At 53.2% G+C, this 18780-nt stretch overlaps 1 protein-coding gene and 1 non-coding gene across 9 annotated transcripts; one reads left to right on the top strand and one right to left on the bottom strand.

Moving 5' to 3' along the window:
- The first annotated feature begins 2413 nt into the window (after positions 1 to 2413).
- On the top strand, positions 2414 to 2518 carry LOC112298512 (U6 spliceosomal RNA). The gene has a single exon (XR_002974151.2). It is a non-coding gene; the product is annotated as a U6 spliceosomal RNA (small nuclear RNA).
- Positions 2519 to 4463: 1945 nt separating this feature from the next.
- AMDHD2 (amidohydrolase domain containing 2) lies at positions 4464 to 18739 on the bottom strand. Of its 8 annotated transcripts, XR_008427328.2 has the most exons (14): positions 18556 to 18738; positions 18287 to 18423; positions 18067 to 18206; positions 11327 to 11497; positions 11052 to 11162; positions 9935 to 9989; positions 9547 to 9759; positions 9372 to 9460; positions 9146 to 9290; positions 8965 to 9072; positions 8723 to 8791; positions 7667 to 7768; positions 7126 to 7296; positions 4464 to 6852 (listed from the first exon to the last, which is right to left on the bottom strand). XR_008427328.2 is itself a non-coding variant. In XM_053928353.2 (13 exons), the coding sequence occupies exons 1-13, from the start codon at positions 18639 to 18641 to the stop codon at positions 7211 to 7213; spliced, it is 1512 nt and encodes a 503-aa protein (XP_053784328.1). In that variant the 5' UTR covers positions 18642 to 18737; the 3' UTR covers positions 4464 to 7210. The 8 variants fall into 8 exon arrangements, 7 of the variants coding, with proteins under 7 accessions (XP_053784328.1, XP_053784337.1, XP_053784342.1 ...); XM_053928353.2 differs by having other exon boundaries at positions 4464 to 7296; positions 18556 to 18737; XM_053928362.2 differs by having other exon boundaries at positions 4464 to 7296; positions 18559 to 18737.
- Positions 18740 to 18780: the final 41 nt, after the last annotated feature.

The raw sequence follows: 18780 nt of genomic DNA, 5'->3' as shown, positions 1-18780 counted from the left end.
ACTCCTAAAAGTTAAGCTAGAGCTCAGAGGTGCCACCCGGTAGAAATAAGGTGCTAGGCCAGATTCAGCCCAAGGGCCTTCTGTTTGCCACCTGTGGTCTTCGTGTTTAATTTTTTTAAATAACACTTTAGGGAATGCAGAAGTAACTATAAAATAACTGAGCCCTCAGTTCACACTGGCCAGAATCAATTGTTGGAAAGCAGTCATAGCCGGGCTAACATCTACTCAGCAGCACTTACTCTTAGTAAGGAATCTTCATGTCTAGTCTCATTTACTGTAAACAAGCATGGAGTTATGTTGCCCAGCTTTTCAGAGGAGGAGGCTGAGGCGCAGCGCAGTTCTGTAACTCGCCCTGGGTCTCGTGGTGCCAGAGCCAGGATCTTGATACTCACATGCCAGAGGCTGTCCTTGGACCACTCTGTGTTTGACTGTCCAAACTTCTGGTCCTCCGCATTTACTTATCTTTAAAAACAATAAAAATGCCCTGGCTCAATGTGGCTCAGTGGTTGAGCATCAGCCTTCAAACCAAAGAGTCGCCAGTTCATTCCCAGTCTTGGCACATGCCTGGGTTGCAGGCCATGTCCCCAGTAGGGGGGGCGCGAGAGGCAACCACACATTGATTTTTCTCCTTCTCTCTTTCTCTCTCCTTTCCCCTCTCTAAAAATACATAAATAAAATCTTTAAAAAATACAAAATAAAAGGCAGGGGTAACCTCTGTTCCCCAGAAGGGCTCCTGCTGCTTTGATACTCACCTTTTCACTTAACAGTGTATCATCCAGGAGAACTCTACCAGAAGAAGCCTACAGCTTATAGATGCATGTGTTGATAAAGCTCCATCCTAACTTACAGTGAAGTGGTCCGCAGCCTTTTCCGCCATGAACAAGGCCTGCACGTAAATCCAGGCATACCCTTACTTATTTCCTTAGTGTAACTTCTTAGCAGAGGAAAGTGCTGGGTCAAAGCGCAGGCATTCCTCTCCGGACTTTGGACACGTGCTGCTCATCACCCATTGCCAGCCCCTCTCCAGATCTCTCACCCTCAGTGGACACAAAGAGCAGCTCAAGGTAGATGGCAGCTCTTGCCGCCATACCCAGCCGCACCCCACATTTGGGAACATCGGGCACATGAACCTACATCCATAACCCCTACTGTGAAGTGTGTATCTCACGAGCACCTTTGCTCAGGAGCCTACTGAAGGGTGTGCTCCACTAAATGAGTGAGTAAGCCGGCCAAGAAAAAAGGCATGAGGTCCAGGAAGTGGGGAGGAGAACATGCAGGAGGGTGATGGAGGGAGTCCCAGGATTTGTCCATTCCGCAAATGCGTGTTGCGCGTTCCCGCCACGCCAAGCACTGTGATAGATATCGGCTATTCATTGGTGACAAAACACAAAAATCTCTGCCCTTGTGGGACTCCCATTCCACTGGCTTGTGACCGGGGGTGGGGGTGGAGACAGCCAGCATAATAGATAAACAAATCTTATGGGCTGTTAGAAGGTAGTAAGTGCTGTGGGAGAGAAAGAAAATCAGCGAAGGGAGGACTCAGGAGTGCGCAGGAAGTCGGTACAATTTTACATGGATAATGAGGAGAAATCCCGGATAAGAAGGGGAACGCACAGACCCAAGGGCTGCAGGAAAATACTGAAAATGGTAGATCCTCTAGTGGGTTTCACCACATAAATGTTTTCAAATTAATTTATTAATTGGTTTTAGAGAGATAGTGGAAAGAAGAGAGAGGGAGAGTGAGAAACACCCATTTATGTCTTCCTTGGTTAATTCCTATATGTGCCCTGACTGGGGATCAAACCCAACACCTTGGTGCATTGGCATGATGCTCCAACAAACTGAGCTACCTGGTCAGGGCACCACATTAAAACATTGAATTGAGAAACTGGCAGAGAACACTGGCTGGTGTGGCCCAGTGGATTAACCATCGGCCTGTGAACCGCAAGGTCTCTGGTTTTATTCCTAGTCAGGGCACATGCCTGGGTTGCAGAGAGATGAGGAAAACCTCAGAAAAACAGCCATAGTAGAAAGTAAGCGGAAACACAGTTTCCTAGGCATCTCCACTCATCTCAGCTGTCAGAGATACTTACTCATAGTGCAGATGCACTGATTCAACCAGTAACCATCATACTCCACCTTGGTAGGACCTAGAGATGGAGGGAGGACTCCTCACCTCTTTCGCCAGAAAGGCAACAGATAATGACTGTAAGTGATGAATCAGACATAAAGTATCTCAATCCAAAGATATTATTTAGGAAGGTGGACATAAATCACAGGAAGCACATTCGAACCTGTAGTAAGTAGAATGTGAGTATGGAGACATGAGGCCGGGCTGCTGTTTCTCATTACAAGCCTTTTTAGAACCACTTGGCCTCTGTAACATTGATGGAAAGAAAAAATAATAAAATGGGTGCTCACTTCGGCGGCACGTACACTAAAATGGAAACGATACAGAGAAGATTAGCACGGGCTGAGCAAGGATGACACGCAAATTGGTGAAGCGTCCCGTATTTTAAAAGCTAATAAATGAGTCTGTCTTCTTCGGGGAAACTCTAAGAAGCTCTCAATCATGAATGTAAAGCTGTGTATGGATATTTGTGACAGCACGGCTTTGATGTGAAGTAAAAAATGAAGAAGACACATCCAAAATTCTTATCAACAGGAGAATGATAAGTGTTGATACATTCATGCTGGAAAATTCTACGTAGTTACTGAAAAGAACAGCGCAAAGCTCTGAAGGCAAAGCAACAAGTTGCAGAATATGAACTGGAGTCTTTTAACTTTTTTTAAAATCAGAGCCTATTACACCGAAGCGTGGCCACGTAGTTCTTGAGTAAGTCAGAGTACAGGAAGGGGAGCAAGAACACAGTGAACACTGGAGCCTAGTGGAGCAGCAGGTGGAGCCCACTTCAGGGCTCACCCCTCAGGGTAGGGGTGAGGGGAGGGGGGCGGTGAGGTCCTGAGAAAAGTAGCTGAGCAGAGAGCAGGAGCAGGGCAGGGAGCAGCAGCTGAGAGAGAAGGTAGGACAGTTCTCAGTTCTTGTGGGGCCTGAATGGCAACCAGTGTGCAAAGCCCAAGCCAGGCCAGTCCAATGCTCTGTCCTGGTGAGAGGCAAGGTATGTGGATTGAGTTACCCCAAAACTTAAAGGCATAAAGCACCATTATCCAACGTTTCCTGAGAGTCAGGAATCAGGAGCAGCTAGGGTGGGGGTGAGAAGAGATGGAACTGTCCATGTTGGGATACAGTTGTTAGGTTAGGGAACCTCCAGTTTGGAGAACACTGGCTACCTTTGTAAAATAGAGATTTCCGTATTCCTCCCAGGGGAGCGCTCCACTTCATGTTGTTTGACTAAAAAAATAGGAAATGGCAGAGTACTGTATCAAGTGCAGTGTCAGTTTATAAAACAAACCCAAACAGAAACGTGGGGAAAAAAAGCCCAGTGCCACGTGGGAACTGCGCCAGCTGTTAGTGATGGAGGGCTTCGGAGCCCTGAGAGGAAGTGGGGAGGATAGAAGGTTTGGGTTGCCTGGGGGTCCCTAGAGTCACGATGGGGAGGGAAACAACGAGGTGCCCGGGAGCAATGGGAGGAAGGGGGAGCATGCTGGGGCCCCAGAGGCAGTGCAGGGGCAGAGCCCAGCATATTAAGGCCACGTCTGGTCCGCAGGGTGTGGTGAGGGGTGTTGGGACTCAGGCTCCCAGGCGCCCTCCTGGCTTCTGGCCCACCCTTTCACTGGTTTAGAGGACAACGCGTGTCCCTACTGCTTTGACGTGGCACATGCCTCCCTTGGGGCATCCCAACCGCCCTGCAGGGCCCACCCCTCACAAAGGTGTTTCTTCCAGGCATGCTGCACCACACACTGATCCAGTGCCTCTGGGCGCCCCCAGCCCAGGGCACAGCAGAGCCAACTGTTTGTTGGGGGCAAAATGACACAAAGGGTTAGACTACTGGAGTCAGACTGGTCCTGGGTTTGGCACCTGGGGTACTGGAGTTCTGGCTAAGAAAGAATTGAGACAAGACTCTCACTCTTGCTCAAAGAGCAAGTTTATTTAGAAAGTCACAGAGGTAGAAGTGAGCTGTAGAAGAAATGGACTCAGGAAACAAGTTACAGAGGCAAAATAAGGGCCCTTGGGGCTTAGGAGAGAGGCAAGGAAGACACGCGTGGGGGAAAGCGGACCGGGAAAGGCTTGGGGGTGTTCCATGGAACTGCTGTGGGTCCTCAGTGCTGGGGGCTCTTATATGGAGGTCTCAGGAGTGGATCTGACTTTTCATCAGCTTTTCAGATGTAGCTCCTCGGGGTCGTGATCACTGATTGGTTAGCACCAGGGCAGAGGGTCATTAGTCACTGCAGCTCACTTCTCTGGGCCTGGAGCTGAAACCCAGCTGAGGCCTAGCCGTCATCTCCAGAGCTTATTGCTTAAGGGAGTGGTAATGAAAGGACTTACAGTTTTGCCCCATTGCTAAGCACCTGGGGCTCTCAGCCCTGGTGGCCCGCGCACCCGGCCAATCTTCCCTACCCTGCTCATGCTATTTAACTGCCTACCGCAGATTCACTGTAAAAGCCCTGTCGCTCAGACCCAGCCCCTATTCCGGGGTGGGGCTGCTGCCGTCCATCCCCCACTGCTAAATGCCTTTTCTCACCCCCAACACCAAAACCTCTCCGTAAATCAGCCTCCAGCCCTTAGCGCACCTTCCCCTGTGATGCCTTTGTCACCCTGATGTAGAGCCACAGGCTTCAGAGGGGATTCCTCCAGCATCAGGGCCCACATGTGGTTGGCAGAGTCCACATGTATAAGTCAAAGCCACGGGGCTCCCAAACTTGGCAGTCAGGGGGCCCTCACTATGGCCAACACTCGGCCCCCAAGTCTCCCCATTCATGTACATTAAACAAGCCAGGGAGATGCTGAGGACACACTAGTCACTTTCCCAGGGATCCCATCCCAGCCTCTCAGTGAGTCACCCTGACTCACCAGTGAGTCAGGGACAAACCTAGCATCACCACCTCTGCCCCCGTAGTCCACACCCACACTAGGGCAAGCCTGTCCTCCCATCTCGCTTGTCTCTGGTCGTGCCGCCACCTCACAGCCTGCCCCTCAGGGTCTCCTTGCCACCCCCAGCACCACACCCCGTAGCAACTTGAAGGCATACTTAAAAGGGCAGCCTCAGACTCAGAAACAAAGTGGACAGGCCGGTGCGAGGGCTGGTGGAGGGGGAATCTGGGTTAGTGTTTAATGGGTGCAACTTCCGTCTGGGGTGATGAAAATGGGGAGATGGTGGAGACGATCGCACAGTGGCGTGCATGTGCCTAACACCAACAGCATGTACGCTGAAAAATGGCCAAGACAGTCGCTGTTACGTGTATTTCACCACAACTTTAAAAATAAAAATGAGCCCTGGCTGGCATGGCTCAGTGGATTGAGTGCCAGTCTGTGAAGCTAAGGGTCGCCAGTTCAATTCCCAGTCAGGGCACACACCTGGGTTGCAGGCCAGGTCCCCCAGTAGGGGGCACGTGAGAGGCAGCCACACATTGATGTTTCTCTCCCTCTCTTTCTCCTTCCCTTCCCCTCTCTCTAAAAATAAATAAACAAAATATTTTTTAAAAATAAAATAAAAATGAAAGGAGGACCCTCCAGCCACTGTCCCAACACTTCAAAATCTAAACTACCCCACAACGACTGCAGGGCCCAGCTCCAGTCCCCTACCCCTGGACCACTCTCCAGCCCCAGTGGCCATTAGTTCTCCTCCAACACACTACGCCTGTGTGTCACTGGCCTTTGTAGGGCAGTTCCCTTTGCCTGAAGCGCTTTCTTTCCAGCCAGAGCTGGCTCCTGTCATCTCTGGTGTCACGTGGCTGGCCACCATCTCAACCAGTCCCTCCATGATTCTCCACCCAGACAGGCCTTACTGCCAGTCTAAGGGAAGACTCCCAGGGTTGTCCAGGCCAAATGCTGGCCCTGATGCTCACCTGCTCTGGGACTCAGTGCCCCCGACAACAAACAGGACGTCCCTCCAGAGTTTTGGCAGGCAAATGGAGCAAGTGAATACCCACAGATCACTAGGACAAGGCTTGGTCCCAGAAAGCTGACAACCGCTGCTCACCTTCTAAGCTAGTAGCTGCGCTCACCTGCCCTCTCCCGGGACCTCTGCCAGGGGCGAGAAGACTCAGAGGTAGGCTCCAGCTGCAGGGCACAGGACACTGGTGAGCACAAACTGCCCACCAATGCCAGACAGGCTCACCCACAGCTGCGCACACACTAGAGCGCAGGATGGCTCATCACACGCTCCTGGGAGCGGGAGCTGGAGACGGGGTTATTCAGAAAAGACGCCAGAAGAACTGGAGCCTGAGAGACCCGAGGGCTCACGAAGGTGCAATGGGGCTGGGCAGGCCACGGAGCAGCGGCCACGGGCACCTCAGGAGCCCTTCAACTATGCCCTCTGCAACCAGCTGAGCAGCCTGGGGTCCCGGGGCCAGTGTGGATTCCTCCGAAGGTAGGGGAGCAGTTGCTGGGTGGTGTGCCCAGGCACTGCACGACTCCGGTGTAAAGAGCAAGACCATGGGACACCCACATACACCCGGCCTCCCAAACCTCTGCAGTGCCCACCTGAGGCCCTTCCCTGCCCATCTCTTAATTTGTGTCCACAATCAATGCTTCCCTGTTTAAAATTCCAAGATGGAGCTTTTCCCTCAGCCCACACAATGAGTAAACTTCTGCAGCTGTCTGTCTTCACTGTCCCCAAGCTCCTTCCTGCCAGCTTTCAGCTTTCCAGGCTATCGCCCGTGGCTTCCCCGCTCCGGTCTTCATTCCCAAATGACACGCCTGCCCGCAGGTCTGCAGACCTCAGACACATCCTTGTAACAGAAAGGGGCCCTGCCATCACTGTCATGGACCCCACAAAGCCCCCTCGCCGGGCCGAGCGGAGCTGGAGTCCAGCCACTCCCAACCCTAAGCCACACACACACCCTGCCCCCCCAGGACCACCATCAGGGTGACAGTGGAAACAGCAAGCAGCCCACTTTGAAGCAAAACTCGGAGACCAGGCGAGCCCTGTGGGGTACACGGTTTATCCAAGCCAGCTGCCTCCAGGGCCAAGGCCGTCCACCTGAGGCGGGGTTCCTACTCACTCCCCAGAGACCAGCTCCTGGATGGCCCGGCGCTGACAGTGTCCAGATGGGGCGGGGTGTCCTTTCCAACTGTGATCCTTGGTCACTACCGGGCCTCCTCTGCCTGCCACACCAAGTCGCCCGAGATGTAGGTGGCCCGGACGTGGAGGGAGTCATCGAGCATCACAAAGTCTGGGTCAGAGATGGGCTGTGAGAAGAAGGCAGGGGTGGGGCTGCCCCACTACCCCCAGCCCAAGGCCTAGGACACAACTTGTGTAGGATGCCTTGGCCCAGCACGGACTGACTGAGGGCCTGGAACCAAGATTCCTGGCAGCAGGGGGACAAGGGAGAAAGGTCCCAGCAGTGCCTTGTCTGACTTTGTCTCGGATGCCAGAAAGCCTGGCCTGATGGGAAAGGGGGGCCAGACCAAGGCTGGTAGCCGGGTAAGACTGCCTGGACATAGGGAAGATGTCTCCCTTCTGCCCTCCCTGTCCCTGTCCCAGGCCTCCCAAGAACTACTGAGTCTTCAGGCTGCCCAGGCCGCTCCACATAGGGCTCTCACCTGCATCAGCCCCAAAGTCCAGGGTTCCCTTGTGCTTCTCCAGTCCTAGCAGCTGGGCAGGGTGCAATGACGCAGCCTCCAGGGCGGACTCCACACTGCAGCCTGCTCAGGAGACACAGCTGGGTGACCATCCTCAATCCCCAGCTGACTCCTAGGTGCCCCCTTCCCTCATCTCCACAGCACCGGAGCTCCAAGTCCTACGGCTTGGGTTGGGGGACACATCCCAGGCCTCTGCAGCAGGTTGACAAGGTCCCCCAGTCCCATCGTTCCCAGCCACTCGCCCATCCCAGCCCTGCAGGGACCATCTGGACCCAAATGCTCACGGGCCCCTTCTCCACCTGAGTCCCAGGGAGAGCACCCTACAACAAAGTAGTGCTCTGGGCATCCATGAGGCCACTTGGGACTAGATGCTCTGCCCCTACCCCCCACCAAGAAGTACAATAAACCCAATTCTCTCTGCCTCCTGAATCACTCCCCCCACCCCGCCCCCAGCGAGGCCACAGCTGTCTCTTGCCTCCCAGCCTGTCTCCTTGCTACTCTAAACAGCACCTTAGACCTTGGTGACCCTCAGCACCCAGCATAACAACCGTACCCTGGGTGCTGCCGAGCATCCCATGGGGCTTGGCCAACCACAGCCTCTGCCAGATACCCTCTGCCCACCTTCCCGGGAACCGACAATCCCCCCTGAGAGGCCCCCACAGAGTTTGACCCTGGAGCCTTACTTGCTGCTCTGGTCCCCTTCACCTCCCCACAGCTCCGCACCTGCCAAGTCCTGCAATCCCATAGGTCCCAGGCCAAGACCTACGGACGCCATGGTTTGGGTGCCTGTCACCCCGGGTTCCAGCCATTTGCTTGCTTGTCCTCCTCTCCCCCTGCTTGTAAACTCCCTCTGGGTGGGTCCTTGGCCACATTACCAGTGCCCATCCCCAGGGAACCCCACTAGACATGACAGACTAGGGATGTGGGCACAGGACCCTAGTGGTCCCCACCGTTCCCTCCAGTCTCTCTCAGATGCAGCCTCCACACCCAACACGCGCACACACGGGCCTTGCTGACCTGTGGCCTGCAGGAAGTGCCGAACGCAGACGTCCATCGGGGCTATGCTGCCGCTCAGTGTCTTGGTGCCTTGAGAGCAGAGAGGACAAGCTCTGGGGGGTGGGGAGGGGCTTGGGGGACCACCAGGCACACTGGATGGGGTGTGGGTTGGCAGGGGTCACCCTGGCAGGCTCTTGCATCCCACCAAAGGGACTGAGGGGCTCGTCTAATGTGGGCAGCCAGTGGGGACAAGGGTCACTCACCTGCCACATAGGCCGTCAGCCCATCTACCTCCACCTCCTGTTGCCCCAGTGTGTGACGGCCATTGCCCAAGCCCAGGGCAGGGACAGCGTCAGTGACCAGCACCATCCCTGGACATGAAGAGGCCTCAGGACTTGCCTCACCTGGTATTCCTACTTGCCACCACCCTGCCCGGCGGCTCACCCTGGGGATGGGCCCGGTGGGCAATGCGCAGGGCAGCAGGGTTGGTGTGCATGCCGTCGGAGATCATCCCATAGAAGATGTGGCGACCTGGAGGCAGCCGGTCACTGGTCAGGAGCCCCACAATACCCGGGTCACGGTGGTGGAACTGGGCAGGGTCAGGAGAGAGAATGTTGAGCCACAGCAGGGGCCTCGGATTCCACCCGCCCAGGAGCTGGGCAGCACTCACAGGCAGCATGGCATTGAAGAGGTGGGTGATGAAGGTGGCACCGCTCTGCACGGCTTCCTCTGCAACCCTCAGGTTGGCCACTGAGTGCCCTGCACAGGGACCTTGAATCAGATTCTGCAACCAGCCAGGCCCCTCCAGTGGGCCTGCCCCCTCCAGTGCGGATACACCCCCTCACCTAGGGACACACAGATGCCACGGGCTGTCAGTGCCTGGATCACCTCATGGCTGCGGCCCAGCTCAGGAGCCAGAGTCACGATGCGAACGTTGTCCAGGGACCCGTAGGTGGCCAGAACGTCGTGGAAGGCGTTGGCCTCATAAGAGCGCAGGTGGGCCTCAGGGTGTGCACCCCGCTTCTCCCGGCTGATAAATGGGCCCTCCAGATGCACCCCTGAGAAGAGGGGAGCAGATGGCTCCAGCAGGCCTCCCACCCTCTAGCCCCTGCTTTGGCCCCTCTCATCTGCCCGCCCTACCGCCCCATTTGGGCATCTAGAGGTGTACAGGCTGCCAACAGGTCCCCAAGGAACATTCCAGGGTAGGGTCAGGGAGAGGGGTCAGCCACTCACCGAGGACCCCTGCCCCATGGGGACCACCACTCTTCACAGGGATCTGAGGAAGGACCTGGGGGGAACCAGCTGTTAAAGCCCTGCCTCCCATGGCCCAGCACCCAGAGGTTACAGCCCAGCCAAGGTCAGAGTTCAGAGCCCAGCCCAGCACCCGCTGGCCTTCCACCAGGTATTAGAAGATGGTCAAAGGCTCCCAACAATGGCCAGGGAAAGCACGATGCTCAGAACAAGCAGCACACAAGGTCAGAAGCACCAAGAATTGCCAGGCCTTGGGACGTAAGACCAGCCTGCCTGTGAGGACCAGGATATGAGAAGTCCCCAGGCAGGGATCAGGTGCATGGACACCGAGGGCAGCTCCACCTGCCCTGGCCCTCAAGATGACCCCGGTCCCAGCAGCAGCTGGGACACAGTGAAGTGCACGCCCTGAGGGCCTGGACCCAGACAGGGTGATGGGCCTGGCCTCCCTCATGGTCGGAGGCAGGAGTACATGCAATCCAGGCAGAGTGAGGGGGCGAAGCAGGGGCTCAGGCATCAATGGTGCAGCCATGCTGTGCCTGGAGCTGGACACAGTCGGGAGAGTTCATTGTGTGATAAGTGTTCACACGATGTAGTATCTTGGAGGCAGGCGGGCAGGCAAGCATCCCAGCAGGGAGCCCATAGGATACTGCAGAGTCCCTGGGGTGAGCCTGGGCCAAAGTACAGAGAAGTAAGAGGCTTAAACCCAGTGTGACAGAGAAGACAGGAAGGGCAGGCCAACTTGGGAGTCTGGCAAGTAGATGCTGGGCAGATGTGGGCAGCACAGTGGGAGCTGGTAGGAAACAAGGCCCCACAGCCCCCACGGGTTCAGGCCTTGGCAGCACCTGGCGCCTGGAGAAGTTGGGGGACCAACAGCAGGAGCCCCGCTGAAGAGCGGCTGCATCCCTGAGTGTGCCCCACCCAGCGCCTGGAGAAGTAAACCAGACAGGTGGGTAGAAGCAGATAATGGGGCAATTAAACGAAGTTTATATTTTTAATGCTCCTGGAATGTCGTCAGTCAGGACCGTTCCCTCTGAGCAGAACAAGAAAACTCTTCTCCGGGGATCCGATCAGCCCAAGAGAAAGGACTCAGGGATCTCACCCTAAGGGTGCCCGCAGGAACCTCCCCAGGCTGGGTGCTTCTGGTGGCTGGCTGAGACATGCTCTCCATCGGAGCAGATGACCACGGCCTACCAGCAGCGTGGGCAAGCCTCTGAAGGGACACACGGAAAGCACAACAAATGAACAAACGACAGGGTACGAGTGACTGCGCAGAAGACACCCAAGGACAGGAGGACTTGTGAGAAGGGGTTTCACACCCATGAAACAAGAACGGGATGTTAGAAAAAAGGAACATTCCTGGGGAAAAGCACGCACTTCCACATGCAAGCGCCGCCAAAGTGAACGGCAGCACTGTCCGACGGAGGCAGAGTGGCCACGCCACAGGAGCCGCCCCGCACGCCTTCTACCGCACACGTTTGGCATGTGAAAACGGGGCAAAATAACCCTTGGACTGGGCTTAACCAACACTGTGTTCCAAAGGACTGTCTGCAAAGATAACAAGAAATTATGACTACTGAACTGAAAGTCAAAAATACCACTCACAATTAATATCACTGTTATATTATCCACACCAACAAAAATGCCTCCCTTCTATTCACGTAATTGTTCTCTTTTTCCTTCTCATAAATACCCATTGCCTTTGTCTCCAAATCGGAACATTATTTGGACTTCCCCTCAATCGCATTGATTCCCAAAAACTATTTTTTAAAATCTCAAATCCTTATTTGCCTCTCCCCTTAAAATGTCTTTTTACTTTTAGGTTAAGGAAAATGTGCACTGAAGCAAAAGAGAGAGAGAGAGAGAGAGAGAGAGAGAGGGAGAGAGAGAGCGCGCGCGAGAGCGAGTGCGAGCACGAGAAGAAATGGAAGGTAAAAAAAAAAAAAAAAAACCTAAGAAAATATCCAGAAAACAGAGTCAAAAAGGAAGAGAAAAAAGAGACAAGCGTCCAGGAGGCCCAGTAGGAGAATAACCCCCAGAAGGAAAAGACAGAGAAATGAGAAAAATCATCAAAGAAATAATTCAAGAAAAACAAAACCCCCCCAAACTTCCAGACTGAAACTCTAAATTTGGGGAGGAGTAGGGGCTGGAAGGGCCTGCCAAAGGCTGGCAGAGTAGATGAACTGCCCCCAGTCCCCAGCGTGTCACCCTGAGACTTTAGAATCCAGTGGCAAAAGGAAGATCCCACAAGCTTGCAGAGGGAAGAAACAGGTCACATACAAAGGGTCCGGGGTCAGACAGCTTCCAAGTTCTCATCAGCAATGCTGGAAGTTAAAAGACAATATAGCAATGCCTGGAAAATTCTAGAGGACTTCCAGTCAAGACGGCGTGGGCAGACATGCCTCACCTCTTTGCACAACCATAACTAAATTACAACTAAAATATAGACCAACCATCGCTCAAAACTGACAAAAATCTAGTTGAATGGAAGACTGACAACTACAGAATTAAAGAAACCACATCCATCCAGACTGGTAGGAGGAATGCAGACATGGAATGGCCCACATCCACGTGTGGTGGATAAAAATTCGGGAGACGTATCTCAGGAGTGAGGAGTCCCAGCCCCACGCCAGGCCCCCCAGCCCAGGGCTCCAGTGCCAGGAAGATAAGTCTCCACAACTTCTGGCTGCAAAAACCAGCAGGGATTGAGTCGGTAGAAGAAACTGCTGGAACCCCAAGCAGTTCTTCTTGGAACCCACTAACAGACTCACCTACTCAGACTCACTCCCTCTGGGCTCCAGTTACAGGGTGGTGCCTTGAGGGGCACTAGTGGCGTGCAGGGGAAGGCTGAGGTGTCTAACATCAAGGTGAGCAGAGACCACTGTCCCTTTTCTGGGCCCTCTCCACCCCACAGAGCCGGCAGACTGGTGCCATAGCTAAGATTCCACCCACCTGGCTAACACAGCTTGACCAGCCTTGGAGATCCCCAGAGACTCTGCCCCACCTACCATGTTTTTCAGACTATAAGACCCACTTTTCCCCCAAACTTGGGAGGAAAATGGGGGTGCGTCTTATCAAATGTAGCTTACCTGGCTCGCGGGCGGGGGGGGGGTATTATGTTATTGATGCTATTGAATATTTTACTACATTTTTTGCTTCAAAATTTTTTTTCCTATTTTCCTCCTCTAAAACCTAGGTGCGTCTTATGGTCCAAAAAGTACAGTAACTTACAGGCCCACCCAAGCTGCTTTCCCACATGAATGGTCTTGGCTCATTTTTCACAACTTCCTAAATCCTCTCAAACAGGCAGCAGCTGGCTCCAGTGAGCTCGAGGCCTGGAACTAGCAGCCTAGATCACAATTTGGCTTTGCCTGGAAATCTTGAAGTCCGGCACCAGAAACAGCCACCTCAGACTGCTTTATAGGTCAGCCCCGGCCCAGGTCAAAACACAGCTGGGGGCTGATCTTAGTGTGCACCGCCCAGGAAACCCCGGGGCCGGTGAGCCCAGAGCACAGCTTCAGACCAAGCTGGAGCCCCTCCACCCTGCCCCTGCACAGCTGGTCCTGCACGGAGGGTGGAGGTTGGTGGTCAGTGGTCATAGCCTATCCCTGCAGCTAACTAGCCTGGTAAATCCCTCCCATTGATCTGCCAACAGCAACCAAGGCTCAACCCTCAAGAGGAGGGTGTACTCAGCCCACACTCAGCCCACTCGAGTACGCAGCCTGGGTGATAGGGGAGGCTGTGCCACTGGACCCTACAGGACACCTACTGCATTAGGCCACACTACCAAGACACGGAGTCAAAGCAGCTCTACCTAATACACAGAAACAAACACAGGGAGGCTGCCAAAATGAGGAGACAAAGAAACATGACCCAAATGAAAGAACAGATCAAAACTCTAGAAAAAGAGCTAAACAAAATGGAGATAAGCAATCTATCAGATGCAGAGTTCAAAACACTGGTTATAAGGATGCTCAAGGAACTTAGTGAGGACCTCAGCAGCATAAAAAAGATCCAATCGGAAATGAGGGATACACTAATTGAAATAAAAAACAGTTTACAGGGAAACAACAGTAGAGCGGATGAAGCCGAGAATCAGATCAATGATTTGGAACATAAGGAAGCAAAAAGCAACCAATCAGAACAACAAGAAGAGAATCCAAAAAGACAAGCATGGCCCTGACTGATGTGGCCTGCAAACCAAGGGGTCGCTGGTTTGGTTCCCAGTCAGGGCACACACCTGGGTTGCAGGCTGGGTCCCTGGTGAGGGGAGCACGAGAGGCAACCACACACTGATGTTTCTCTCCTTCTCTTTCTACCTCCCTTCCCCTCTCTAAAAATAAATAAATAAAATCTTTAAAGAAAAACAAAACAACGAGGATGGTGAAATCAGCCTGTGGGACAACTTTAAACAATCCAACATTCACTTCATAGGGCTGCCAGAAGAAGAGAACGAGCAAGATATTGGAAATCTATTAGAAAAAATAATGAAAGAAAACTTCCCTAATTTGGTGAAGGAAATAGACATGGAAGCAGAGAGTCCCAAACAAGACAGATGCAAAGAGGCCCACCCCAAAACACATTATAATTAAAACGCCAAAAGTTAAAGATAAAGAGATTGAAGGGTGGGTGTGGGAGGATGGGTGAGAGGCGAAGGGGTTAGGAAGTAGGAACAGGTAGTTACAGAACAGCCCCGGGGACATAAAGTACAGCACAGGAAAGGGAGTAGCCAAAGAACTTACACAAGTGACCTGGGCTCATGAACAAGGGTAGCAGGACTGCCTGAGGGAGTTGGGCCTGCTGGGTGGAGGGGGGAAATCAGGACAACTGTAACAGCACAATCAGTAAAATATAATTAAAAATACATAAAATTCTAGAGAAAAATGGCTACTCACTTAGAATTCTAACATAGCCAAAACAGCGATCAAGACAATAAAGACATTTTCAGACCTTTGAGATCTCAGAACATTTACATCTTGTGACCCCCTTTCCTCCAAAAGTCACTGGAGGATATGCTCCACCAAAGGTGTAAACCAGCAAAGAGGGAGACACAGGATACTGGACAGAAAGATCCAGCAGAAAGAGGCCAAGGGACCCCCCCGCCCCCCAGGTGAGAGGAAGGGGACTCCCAGGACAACTCATCCCAGTGAGACGGGCAGCCTATGATGGAAGAATAGGTCTCAAAGGCTTCCACAGAAAGACAAAACAAATGGAACCTTGGGCTGTCCGAATACCCTGAAAGGAGAAAGAAACAACTGGCAGAAAACCTGGAACTGAGTTAGTAGATTAAAACAAACAAACAACAAACCCTATGTAAACAGAGTAGTAACTCCAAGGAAAACAGAGTTGACAAGAAAAGTTAAATGAGCTACAATCCTTTCCACAGTCCCAACGACTAAGCTAACCAAAATTACAATAAACTATTGGGGAGGATGGGGGGCTGCAAGAGCATAAGAGAGGGCTCAAGGGGCCAGAGAGAGCCGACCCTTACCCTTCCTGGCAGGAGGGAAGGAAATGCATACTGCCATACACTGAAGTCAAGCAGGGGCACCAGCGTAGTTTTTTAGATATAAGGGCAAATTCCAAAGGGTCAACTGAGTTGAAAGTGATTGTCCCTCAGTGGGAACAAAGGGCTGCTATTTTTCCTAACAAGCCATGTGACATATATAAACTCACTAAAGATTAAGGAAAAGACAATGAGTGGGTTTTACAAGGGAAAGCGAGAGAGCACTAAGCAGGGAACAGAGTGTCAAGGGCAGTGTGGAGCTGAAGGGAATGAGGCGCCTACCAGGGAGGAAAGCAGTGGGAAAGGTCAAAGTGTGGCGGGTGCATGGGGCCGGAGGCCATGGGCTGGCTGCCACCCTGAGAGGTGCGTGATGCTGCCTCTGCAGAAACGGACCGCAAGCAGAGAACAATGCAAGCAAATCTTCCTCCTGAAAGGGTAACGAAGGGCAAGGGTGGAGAAGGAGGCCACAGAAAAAGAGCAGATGATCTCTCAACGGACCAGAACATGACACAGAACCTGGGTAACTCTGACAAAGTGGCAGCACAGTTCTGCCCAGTGTGAATGGGCCCTGGAGGAAGGGGGGATGGATGGGAGGAAGGGCAGCGGAGATATCCAAGTGAACAGTCCTGTAGTTTCTAAGATGAAAGCCGAATTTTATTTTTCATATTCAAATCCCTCCACGATTTCCACTGTAAGTCAGTTTACTCTCTGCTTCCAAGCTCTTTATCCTGTAAGTGCTTAAGGAGGATGGTGAGTTCGGGGGAGAGAATGTAAGACACAAGTCCTACTGTCCAGAAACTCCCCCCTAAGGAAAAAGGCCTCACAGTCTGAATCACAATGAGCAGATTGCTTGTGGAGATAGATGGGCAAGCATGTGAACCAGCCGGTACAGCGGACACAGCAAGGCTTCCAGGCAGAGAGCTGCGGGGCAGAAGAGCAAATGCCTCAGATGGCTGGAATGTGCCTCGGGAAAGAGCAAAGGCTTTGCAGGTAGGGAGGGAATGTCTGGGAGGATGGTATTTATCCTGCAGATACGGGCGAGAGAGAGGAGTGTGCATGATGTGCTGAGCCCTGTATCTTGGGAAGGTCACTCTTCAGGAGATTAGGGTAACAGTTACTAAGCCTCGCTACTGGGGACTGGGAAAGGGGAGGACAGACAACAAATGGGCAAGCGGGCGGGCTTGTTCCAGGACTCCATATAGAGTAAATCATGGGATGGTGACTAGGAGAGGTAACACAGAACCAGGGGCCAGTGTGAGGCAGGCAAACGAGTTTGATTTTTAGCATTCGACTCTGATGGGAGAGCTGGGAGAAGTTTCCAGAAAGATGTCCACAGCTGACATTGGCCAAGTGCTTAACATGTAAAAGCACAGTGCTGAGCGCCCGACAACCCTAAAAGATGAATACCATTATTATTCTCACTCTAGGTTTGAGGAAACAGACTCAGAAGGATAGGCATACTCCAAGTCTCCCAGCTGACAGATGGTAAAGTCGGGAGCCCACATCCACCTCCCGCAGCTCCTGGCTCTGACTCTGTCCACGCACCCAGGAGGAAGCCCCACAGAGGGCAATGCAATCAGTGATCCTGGAATGGATCCTATACTGGGAGGAAAACAAACTATACAACTGGAACAAATATGGTAGTTTAAAGGATAACTGTTAACTTCCTAAACTCAATATCCCCACTGCACTCACACAACAGAATACCCACGCTTTTAAGTAACAGTTAAGTTTTAAGAAGTAAGAAGGCATGAAATACACAACCTACTCTCAGACACCTCTGGAAAAAAAGAGCATGCACACATGCATAGAAAATGAGACCAAATAATACATGTCAAAGAGTAAAGTGAAGACCCTGCATAAAAAGTAAATTTCTTAGCCCTGGCTGGTGTGGCTCAGTGGATTGAGTGCCAGCCTACAAATCAAAAGGTCACAGGTTCAATTCCAAGTCGGGGCACATGCCAGGGTTGTGGACAAGGTCCCCAGTTGGGGGCGTGGGAGAGGCAACCGATTGATGTTTCTCTTGCACACTGATCTTTCTCCCTTCCTGCCCTTCTCACCTGAATGTTGGAAAAGATCAGAAAGTGGGAAGTGGGAGAGTGTGGGATGTAGGCAAGAGCAGCATGGGAAGCCTGGGTTACAACGGAGCTTCTCCCTGGAAGGCCTGTTTACCACATACCACAGGCATATTACAGGAAGAAAAGCCTGAGAAAAGCAGCTAAGGATGTGGGGAAGTCCCCAGCGGCCTCTGTCCAGCAGGCAGTTTCTGGAGCCTGGAGGTAGCCAGAGTGCAGGATAGGAGAGGCGGGTGAAGGCGCTGAGGCAGCCAATGTGCAGGCCTAAGGGGACAGTCAGAGAGGAAATGGGGGAGGAGGTATTAGGGGAAGGGGAAGGGGTAGGGGTCCAGAGAGGCAGGCAGAAGGACACCTGAATTTGAGAAAGACCAGGGGGCAGGACCCCAGGACCAGGTTGAGGGAGGCCAGCAGGTTAAGGTCAAATCCAGGTATCAGGGGACATTTGTGGGGAGAGGAGAAGATATTTAAGTTAAGGACTTAGGTATTACTTCTCAGGCCCCCTTTGCCTGAGGTCGGGGTCGGGAGCCTGACCTTACCTTGTGATAAACCTCAGGTGGTGAGGTGACTAAGGTGGGACAGAAGGAGGTGACTCCATGCGGCAGGATCCTCTGGGCCACCAGAGCTATTCCCGAACCCACATCCTGTGTGGCCTTAGAGAAGTCAACGCCAAATCCACCTGTGGCCACAGAAAAGAGGAGATAGCACAGTGCTCCGAGCCCCTCCCCTGGGTCTCCACCTCCGGGCCCAGGACCCCACCATTGATCTGCACGTCGATGAAGCCAGGCGCCAGGATGCAGCCTCCGCAGTCCCGCTGCTGGTCGGCCACGAGCCGCTCCTCAAAGAACAGCTTTTCTGGGTCCACAATGTGGCCCTCCCGCACCCAAAGGTCCTCCCTGCGGATAGAGAGGGGCCAGGACTCGGATCTGCGGACCAGCACCCCACCCCCAACTGCACATCGCTGGACCCCCGCACCCGCCAGCCCCACCCCAGCAGTGACAGGCCCCGCACCCACCGGCGCCACACACCACCTGAGCAGCCTCCGGCCCCTTAGGATACGGCAGTTGGTGAACTGGAGCACCGGGGCCCGCACGCTACCCTTCCCGTTGCGCATCTTGCACTGTGTGAGCTGAGCGGCTCCGAAAGCCTGCAGGCGACTGGTACGCCTGCTACCGCTAGCTTGCAGGGTAGCCTCGCTCACATGACTTCCCAGCTGACTAAGGCGCTGCATCACGTGACTGACGTGCCCACGT

This window comes from Desmodus rotundus, chromosome 1, assembly GCF_022682495.2.
Source record: "Desmodus rotundus isolate HL8 chromosome 1, HLdesRot8A.1, whole genome shotgun sequence".
NCBI classification, from domain to species: Eukaryota; Metazoa; Chordata; class Mammalia; order Chiroptera; family Phyllostomidae; genus Desmodus; species Desmodus rotundus.
This window is presented reverse-complemented; position numbering and strand designations above follow the sequence as displayed.

Bases quoted from the DNA above. Each gene is read 5' to 3' on its own strand.
- AMDHD2 (XM_053928353.2), bottom strand. From the start codon at position 18,641: ATGCGCAACGGGAAGGGTAGCGTGCGGGCCCCGGTGCTCCAGTTCACC. The intron at 18,207-18,286 runs GTGGGGTCCTGG...CTGTGGCCACAG, and splicing joins CATCGACGTGCAGATCAATG to GTGGATTTGGCGTTGACTTC. The intron at 9,461-9,546 runs GTGAGGGGGTGT...GTCCCTGTGCAG, and splicing joins TGGCATCTGTGTGTCCCTAG to GGCACTCAGTGGCCAACCTG.